Raw genomic sequence first — 10,645 nt, forward strand, 5'->3', positions numbered from 1 at the left:
AGATGCAGACTGTGCAAAGATGCACCTGAGACCATCCAACACATCATCAGTGGATGCAAGCAACTAGCAGGAAGCGCATACATGAGCGGCATAATCATGTCATAAGTGTTGTGTATAGAAGTCTATGTGATGAATATGGCCTTAATAAGCCACAACACTGGTGGGAAGCTCCTGGTAAGGTCAATGAAAATGACCGTGCTAAAATCCTTTGGGACTTCTACATCCACACTGACAAGCATGTCCTGGCAAACCAACCAGATATAGTGGTGGTAGACAAGGAGAACAAGAGGGCTACTATAATAGATATCGCAGTACCCAATGACTACAATATAGCCAGCAAAGAAAAAGAAAAGCTAGAGAAATATCTCCCTCTTGGAGAAAAGATTGAAAAATGCCGGGATGTAAAAACAACAGTAATTCCAGTAGTCATTGGGGCACTGGGCGCAATAACACCGGCGCATAAAATGTGGCTTGCCCGGATACCGACTGCAATCAATTCAGGTGAGTTGCAGAAAAGTGCGCTATTGGGAACAGGTAAGATCTTGAGGTAAGTACTCAAACTCCCAGGTCTCTGGTAGGAGACCCGAGTTAGAGCAGAAATTACCACCCATATGGGTGAACTGGGGTGAGGAAACAATTATCTTTTACTTGTATATAGATGTAAAAAGGTAAGACATTTTATCAATGAACATTGTCTATACCTACCGATGTCTGTGAAGTCAACAGATGCAGCAACAGAATTAACGAACTGTCTCTCATCAAACTGTTTGGACTTGATCAGCACTGGTGTTGATGGGGCAACCGCTGCCTGTAAGTGATTAGACAAAGGCTTAGTTCAAATACAAACAGCTACTCATTTGAAACTGAGTTCTACTTCATAGCAACATTTTATGGTATAAACATGATGGGAATCTGTTACTAAAGTAAAGCGAGCACCCAAATTGATATTTTTACTAAGTGCACTTGGGGGCCAGGATAGAGGCCCCCGCAAGTGCACTTGGGGGCCAGGATAGAGGCACCCGCAAGGAAATCTTACAAGGTGTAAACCAATTACATCTTTTTACTAAATATTTCAGGTGTTTTAGCACATGTGTTTCAGCTTGTCTTCTCTCATAATAACATAGAGGTACTACATTCACCATTACTTTCAGCTACTAGCCAAAACCTGTGAAACATCCCGCTACTTGAGCAACATTTTCTGCTGCCACTGAGGAGTTTCTTGATATAATCAGCATTGAAATTAACATCTCAAATATAAAAACTTCAGAAAATAAAGCTAAGTACTAATAAAACAGTAATTGTTGAGATGAGCCAAAACTTGTGAAAACAGAGAGTATATGTGAATAGACCTTGACAGAGGCTTTTTAAAATAACTCGTACACCAACTACTAAAATCGGTAGCAAGCAACACAAATCACTAGATTGGGATTTACCTCCTCCTGAAGTGAGACCTGTGTTTGTATTGGTTCCAGTGTTTCATCATTTGAGCAGATTTGTTCATCAGTCACACTCTGCTCAATGTCTACATCAGCAGACAGTTCTTTACCATCTTTAGCAGGCCTGGCTGCTTCAGCAACATTTTCCGCCACCTCTGAAGAGTTTCTTGATATAATCTAGAATTAACATTTTGTGAGGATTCAGAAACTAAAGCAAGGTACTAATAAAACAGTAATTGTTGAGATAAGCCAAAACTCGTGAAAACAGATAGTATATGTGAAGAGACCTTGACAGAGGCTTCTTTATCAGGATGTCTAGTAGTTCGTTCAGTACTGCTACTTGGAACATTTGAAGACAAAACCGGGGGAGTGTTCTCTGACACAACTAATACACTTGAGCTGGATAGCGAGGAGACTTCAGCAACCTGACCTTTAACTTGAGCTGTTATGTCTGGCTTCGCAGGAGTCTAAAGGAGAAAGGATAAATCTATGTGTTGAACATCAACATACACCTAAATACATATACAAAATAACATTTTTAACAACACCTAGAAGAGGTGCAAGTTTTACTGAAGGGCAATGTTCCCAAATACTAACATATATTTTTCCAAAAACTGAACACGTAAGAGAACAACGCTAAACTAGGCTGCCTAGGTGATCTTTACCAAGGTGATCAGACAACCTTTACAAAGCGGGTTGCACCAATCCAGCACAAAGTACCAATGCTTGTACCCGTTGCATCTTTGTTGACTATAGCTTTTATGTTGAGACCAGCTATAGCTGTTAGATTTTTCATTCTCCCTTCAAGTTTAGTATATGTTTGAGCGATGGTATTAGTTGAGCAACTTGCAAAATTTCTAACAATGACTATAACAAAAGAAATTGTATATACACCTAAATATAGATAGGTTTATAGCTTGGATTTTTACACAGCCAAATCAAATAAAAAACACTTCATGATTACCAATGGAAAAAACAAAATGTAGGCCGAATCCAAATACATTTTTATCTGGACCTTTTTTAATCTAAATACATATGTCTATAAATCTCAAAGTTTGCCATCATCTGTCTGTCGATAAAGTTTTAGAATTAAAACTTCACACTTTGCTGGACTTGAACTCACAAAGATTACAACCGCAGGTTTGCAATCCAATCCTCTACCCCAAGACTATGAAAGCAACATACTACACTACATACAACACTACATAGCTGTTACTGCATAACATATACACCGTTTTCCCATTTTTACACGCTAAAAGACACAATAATTGAAACTCCATGAACTCTATTAACTCTATGAAACACAATGCTTTTTTGTCCTCGCTGTTATGAAGCCAATTAGTTTACCCAAAACGATATCCCGAATAATTCCTCTCAAAATGGAAATTTGGTGATTGTATTTCAGTTCAGCTTCATCTGTTATGGTACAAAAAGGTTCACAAGCAGATGAGTGATAAAACTTTGGTTGAAAGTTTACCAAAATACGTATGGCACTAAAACTTCCTACAAGTATGTGTTTGGTAAGCTAAATTCATATGAGGTAGATTCAGAGTTTATGTTATACATCTGTCATGAAGGTAGGAACTCTACACGTAGTACATTGCAATGTTACATTTTCTTGCAGATCATAGCCACCAAGTGCTCTAAAGTTATTGTAGGTAACTATACTTACTAAGGTTAACATATTGTTTTATTACTGTTTTTAGTAATGATGATTTTTACCAGGCTGTGATTGTAGTAGATAACTACTATAGGTTTCAATACCACTCTATACAATATTTTTGTTTTATGATGCCAACACTGAAACAAACTCAAATCACATAATCGTATACCAAGTAAATATTCATTGTAATCGTAACAAAACTGACAATATTTAGCCATTACTTGCTAATGATTTCAATTTTACATTCAAACACATTTACAGTTTTATTTTGTTTCCTAATTCATTTCAACAAAACCCTTCTTTCATGATATGAAATATAAAAGGTACAGTTGTTTGAAAAAGTTTGAAAACCTTTACAAATGTTTTATTTTTTCTCTGAATTCATTTGAGCTGCACAAAAACATTTTTTTCATGGTATGAAATTTAAAAATTAAAATGGGAAATGTTGTATATGTTAAATACAAATAAGGTTTCTGTCCAAAGATTTTTCTATTACTCGGGCCTTCACCTAGTAAAGGGCCTTCACCTAGTAAATATATACATGTATATATGTATATATATATACATGTATATATATACATGTATATATATATATACATGTATATATATACATGGATATATATATATATATATTGTTTCCTCACCCCGGTTAACCCATATCGGTGGTAATGTATCGGTGGTATATATATATATATATACATACATGTATATATACATATATATACATGTATATATATATATATACATGGATATATATATTGTTTCCTCACCCCGGTTAACCCATATCGGTGGTTCTAACTCGGGTCTCCTACCAGAGACTGGAAGTTTGAGCACTCGCCCCAAGATCTTAGCTGTTCTGAATAGCGCACTTTTCTGCAACTCACCTGAGTTGATTGCTGTCGGTATCTGGGCAAGCCACATTTTATGCGCCAGTGTCATTGCGCCCAGTGCCCCAATGACTACTGGAATTACAGTTGTTCTCCCATCCCAGCATTTTTCAATCTCTTCTCCAAGAGGGAGATATTTCTCTACATTTTCTTTTTCTTTGCTGGTTATATTGTAGTCATTGAGTACTGCTATATCTATTATAGTAGCCCTCTTGTTCTCCTTGTCCACCACCACTATATCTGGTTATATATATAACCAACCAATATATATATATATAACCAATATATATATATATATATATATATATATATATATATATATATATATATATATATATATATATATATATATATATATATATATATATATATATATATATATATAACCAATATATATATATATAACCAATATATATATATATATAACCAATATATATATATATAACCAATATATATATATATATATGTATATAGATATATATCTATATATATATACATGTATATATATATATACATGTATACACAGTGAAACTCGGCTAACTCGAATTTCACGGGACCAAGAGCAAGTGTTTGAGTTATCAGAGCGTTCAAGTTATGAGAACACTGTCACAAGTGCATGTATTATTGTATTTATCAGTACATATACAAACTATATATAAATCAAAAGCATTGATTGCTTGTTGCACATTAAGGGACCTCTCATGTAATGTTTTAACAATTTTTATCAGAACGTATAAATATTTTCCTTTTATTACTTGAGATTCGTTTGTTTGTTTTAGGTGATGTGACTGCCAGGACGTTTTCAGATTAAAATAGGCAAAACCTGATCGCGGTTGAAACTCTCAGAAAAAAAGACATCTTTTTAGCGTTTTAACAAAAACCAGTTTTGCCATTTTTTCTTAAAGTTTATCTGAAAGTTACCTCGCTTCTCCTTGCTTGCGGAGGGCTATCCCCAAGCGGATGTTCGGTAAAATTTGCTTTTTTGCAAACCTTTAGAAAAGTCGTTAACGAAAATATGTTGCCGATAGAGGTAATAATGACGCCTAAGAACTACTAAAAGTTGTTTATCTCTATGGCTTGAAATAAAGTGATATTCTAAAGCGATAACAAACGTCTCGATAGCCGTTGGGCAAAAAACTGTTCGAGTTAACCAAGTTGTGGTCGAGTTATCTAAAGCAATTTATCATTGCGTGGGAACGGACCAAACAAATCCGTTCAAGTTAACCATGTGTTCGAGATATCCGAGGGCGAGATATCCGAGTTTCACTGTATATAGATGTATATAGAGATATATATCTATATCTATATATATATCTCTATATACATCTATATACAGTGAAACTCGGATATCTCGCATCTGAAGAGAGGATAACTCATATATATATCTATATATATATACATGTATAAATATATATATATATATATACTAGCTGTGCTACCCGGCGTTGCCCGAGTAATAAAAAAGTCTGTGGACAGAAAATTGATTTGTATTCAGTATATAACAACATTTCCCATTCTAACTTTCAGATTATATATCATGAAAGAAGTGTTTTGTGTAGTTGAGATAAATTTAAAAAAAACAACTGTAAAGGTTCTAAAACTTTGTCAAACAACTGTACCTTTCAAGCTAGTAGCCTGGCATATTGCCAATAAAAAACTATAGTAAGCTGTTTAATAAGCTAGGCTTCTAATGGCGGTAAGCCATGACTTTGCGTTGGCATTGTTTTTCAACTACAACTATTCTAACTATGCGATAGCCAGACAATCAAACCTCCAAATACACATACGGACAAACTGAGAAATATATACAGTGAAACTCGGATAACTCAAACTTCAAGGGACCGAGCAAAAGTGTTCGAATTATCAGAGTGTTCAAGTTATCAGAGCACTGTCACAAGTCCATGTATTTACTTATTTATTAGTAGATACATGTACATATACAAACTATAATATAAATCAAAAGCACAAATGGATTGTTTCAAATTAAATGCTTCTAATGTAGAGTTTAAAACGTTTTTATCAAAAAGTATAGAGATTTTTCTATCACTTGAGATTGGTTTGTTGTTTGAGGTGATGTTATTGCCAGGACGTTTTTTAGATTGACATTGGCAAAACTTGACCGTTGCTGAAATGCTCAAAGAAAAGACATCTTTTTCTTTTGAGCATTTTACCCACGATCAATTTTGCCGATATTTCTTGAAGTTTATGGAAAGATTACCTTACTTTACCTGGGATTCGTTAAGAGCAACACTCCGAGGCAGTTCAATTAAAAGTTTTACGAGGTTTAACAGTACATTGTATATCACTCACGCTTTTTGAATGGATACTTATTGAATGTACACACGTATTCTGTGTTTAGGTCAAACGATGAATAGTTTTTTTAGCTAAGAAAACGTATACGTTTAATAAAAACAAATTTTAAGACGTTTTAAACATTCAACATTCCGACGTTGATTCAACACGGAATCAACTTCGGAAAAATATTCGTCACGGGCTAGCCGGGTCACGCACTCAAGGATTTTCGCCACGCACATACAAAACAACATGCGATTTTTGTTTTGTATGTGCGTGGCGAAAATCCTTGCGCCCGTGGCCGGGCCAGTCCGCGCTATTCATCGTATAGCAGTATAAATCAAATTTCACTAAACCTTTAGAACAGTCGTTGACAAAAATATTTTGCCGATGGAGGTAATAACGACGCTTATGAATTACGAAAAGTTGAGGTTTACCTCTATGGCTTGGAATAAAGTGATTTTCTAAAGCGATAGCAACCGTTTCGGTAGCCGTTGGGCAAAAACAGTTCGTTATAACAGTGTTGAATTCGAGTTATATAGAGCCATTTATCATTGCGTGGGAACGGACCAAGCAAATCCAGTCGAGTTAACCATGAGTTCGCTATATCCGAGGGCGAGTTATCCATGTTTCACTGTATATAGATATATATATTTAGATATATGTATATATATATATATGTACATATATATGTATATATATACTCAATATATTTTGCACATTGGCCTTTTAAAGACTGAAACATCATAGGTGTTTTATAGCAAAAAGTCATCTCACATTGGCAATGGGAGTTATCTTCTTTGTCGGCTCTAGTTGCAGTGAGGTGGCTTCAATAGCCAAAGCAGTAGTCTGTAACATGAGTATTTATTCTCTTACTTCGGTTTAGTTGAGCTCTCTGTGAGAGATGTGACACTATTAGCCTTAGTGCATAACTCATCACTTTTGTGATTTGAGAATTCTTGTGTTGCACATTGACTTTCTTAAAGTCTGTGAGACAACCTAGTTGTTGATACACGACCGGCATTCCACGGGTAATGAAAACATTTACCATTCTAGTTTTTAAATGAAAGCATTTGTTTATTTTTGTGTGTGTCCAGCCGATGCATAATTCAAATATTTGAAAGCTTGAGATAGGACAAGAAAAAATTGTTGAAAAACACTTCATACTTTTTATGCCACACATTCACTCAAGATTTAAAACAGTCAATAAACAGGAACGTGATGCAGCAGGTACAGCAGGTAATTTAGTTGCCACTAGCTAAGTTTCTTTACCTAATAAACTTGAGTAACGTAAGCTAGTCTAAATTTCGATTATAATAAGAGCCGTGTTGATCCTTCCCTTTTGGGCTTTTAGGAAAAAGATTGCGCCTCGAATGAACCAAACCCATACTTTCTGCAAATGCATAGATGTCAAGCAAAGGGCACTATCACTAAATTACGCAGCTCGCTTGCTACAGCTTAGAATAATTGTATTTATAATCATTACACGCAATGATCTCTCATGCAATCATGATCTTCAAGCATGCTAGAATTATTCAAGTGCGTTAATTGTTCCGTAGTATCGCTTGTAGGCCGTGTGGTGTAGTGGATAGAACACCCGTCTGCAGAACTGTACTTTCTTAGTTCAACAGCAGTGCGAAGCAGTTTTTCGTTCCTATAACTTAATGCTATATTCAGACCAACGGGTTAAAAACGACAAATAATTAGATTTAAGATTTATGTTACTGATACCCGCTTCTTTTAGTTTTCATAGGTGCTATGAAAGTTCAGTGCTGTGGCGATATTTGTTGTGTCTGAAGGTATGCTGATGCTGGCAGAATCTGAATGTTTAAGAATTAACTGTATAGGAATATTTGATGATTGTCTTCTCATTTCACTCTTGCACCATAGATGCCAGATGCAACTTGATATTGAGTGCATCTAGGGATGAAACTCAATATCAAGATGTAGCTTGATATTGAGTGGGAAATCAGCTGTCCTACAGTTGCGCAATTTTGTATTAGTTTTCTCTTTGTTACCTGTGACTTTTTGTTGTACCAAAATACTTGGCAAGCAACTGCCGCCGATTGTTTAGGTGTCACAATCAAATATTTTGCGTGTCCTGGAGTATTTGAGATATGGCTTCCCTTTTAATCCTGTGAATCACCTGCCTGTATTAGGTGATAATGCTTTGTAGTAAAGTAGTAAAGAATAAACCCAGTGATCTTCCTATCACACTTATTTTTATTGATTGCTGTTTCCTTAACATAGATGCAGTATTCATCACCTCCTCTGCTTTTTAGTGTATTGAAATGATATGGTGCCATTCGCTAGAAAGTATCCTCATCTTTTGACTACTTCTATATTGATCGATGTTGGTAGGTTTTGATATAATGAAAGGTGGCTGCTTTGTATATAGAGTAGAAACTCTATTTGCAACCCTAATTCATTCTGGAAGCCGTATTGTAAGTAGGAAATGTCCTCAGTAAAGATGCAATTTACCACATACCGTAAAACCTTATTTGGATGCTGATTTTATTTTAATACCTTCTTCAAGTGACCACCAATATAAAGGGTTGAAAAATAGGGTGCCATCCTTTAATTGAACGCCACATGCATTAGACTGCCAATTTGACATTCTTCGGTCTTTACAAACCCATAATAGCAAGTATTAGCATAAAAATGTCCACAAAATGGTGCTAATAATGACTCATTAACAATTAATTCTTTGGTGGCTGCTATCCGTATTGTAGTCAGTTTTCTAACTTCAAAACCTACAGTTTTTTCTTTAAAACAGTAAAAGCAACGTCATGAAGATAATTAATAACTGTATCATTCTAAAGCAAGTAGTTAAACAAGTAGATCCTTGTTTAACGCGGTCTTGATACTTTGACGGTTGACGGTGAAAAACAATTTACAATTACGATAAAATTTGTAGTACTATTTTCAGTTAATAACTCGTGCTTAGCACATGCAAGTAAAAGTTTATTAGTTGTTTCCCGAAGAAGATTTGAGGTCAGCAGACAATGTACAAGATATTGAACAGCCATGCATGGTCAGTCTACATCTCTAGATGCATTGGAAATAAACATTCCAATGCATCTACAAATGCATTGGAATGCGCACTTGAGATGCATTTCCAATGTTTTCAGAGATCTACAACAAGTTGGAGGTAAGTTGTAGCAGATTTAGTGTACCCAGAAGGGTTACTGTTGCTCTACTTGCAGGAGAGTGCAAAATATAGACAACATTCACTTCGCCCATAAAAGGATTAAACTCAGCTCCCAAAATTCTGATGAGCTATTTGAAAAATACAATGCTACCCTCTATTTGGATGCCACCTGAACGTCCGGCATTTACTGAATTTCGCTAACAAACGGAAGTGAGTCTGGGGCTTTGTATGCAATATCAACTGGAAGTTAATGGGTCAAAATAAAAAACAAGCCAAACAGTCCCAAATCCGAGAGGCTTTCCGTATTTAGAAAAATCTTTCATAAGTCGAAACGAGACTTTTACCAAAAGACGTTTCCTAGCTTCAAAATTTCATATGTAGGGTCTTTCGTAAATAGAGGTTCCATTGCATACATGATTTTTGATTTTGATTAATACATTTGATTTTCTTATATGGTTTTAGGAAAGAAAAATATCTCCCATTGCTGAGATCTAAAATTATATCAAGAAGGTTGGTGGACTCAAGACTGCGTAAATGGTAATTTTTAGGAAAATATTGGAAGTATGTTTTTGCCGTTTTTATCAATCTCTCAAGCAGGTATGTCTTTCTGAACTGCTAACCAACCATCACGGTATAGTCCCACATCAAGTTTGATGATCTTGATCTTAACTGGTTTTGATAATCAGTGCAGATAATAAAAATAATTTGCTAGATAATAATAAATCACCAAATATACGCAACACATACAGTTGAGTAAGATGCAAGAAAACCGATGATTCAAGTGACATAAAATTTGATGATTTTACAAGGCTAACAACACGGTGTAAAAACTTGGTCCAACCAAATCGTTACCATAACCCAGCACTAGTTGTATTCACACTCCTCATTCTCTAACAGGTAGAATGTTGTTTGTAATAAGTCTGACTCTGATGACTTATCTAGTTTATGAACACCAACCCCAAATTCAAACATGCAAACAAGAATCTTACTACACCTAAAGCATTCATACCTGAGTTGGCATCCTGGTTAAGTTGTGCGCTATCTGTTGAGGACTTGAATTGCTGCTCATCATATTGCTAGGAGGCACTGTTGCAGATATGCTTGGATTTGAAGCAGGCTGAGCGGACGATTGTTCTTGCGCCGAGAGAGACTGAGTAGCCATCGCAGATGCGGGACAGAATTGATCTGCAACTTTGTTGTAAAACTGGTATTCAAA

General features: G+C 35.5%; 1 protein-coding gene across 1 annotated transcript in view; it reads right to left on the bottom strand.

Moving 5' to 3' along the window:
- The window catches only part of LOC137407900 (E3 ubiquitin-protein ligase MIB2-like), a 34,847-nt gene extending 24,256 nt beyond the window's left edge, over window positions 1–10,591 (bottom strand). Inside the window, exons 1-4 of the mRNA XM_068094283.1 lie at window positions 10,439–10,591; window positions 1,724–1,903; window positions 1,434–1,613; window positions 706–808 (exon numbers count right to left, since the gene is read on the bottom strand). Of these exons, the coding sequence (XP_067950384.1) occupies window positions 706–808; window positions 1,434–1,613; window positions 1,724–1,903; window positions 10,439–10,591 (616 nt within the window). The remainder of the gene's footprint in view (window positions 1–705; window positions 809–1,433; window positions 1,614–1,723; window positions 1,904–10,438) is intronic.
- Window positions 10,592–10,645: the final 54 nt, after the last annotated feature.

The sequence above is a fragment of the Watersipora subatra genome, chromosome 11 (assembly GCF_963576615.1).
Source record: "Watersipora subatra chromosome 11, tzWatSuba1.1, whole genome shotgun sequence".
Classification (NCBI taxonomy): Eukaryota; Metazoa; Bryozoa; class Gymnolaemata; order Cheilostomatida; family Watersiporidae; genus Watersipora; species Watersipora subatra.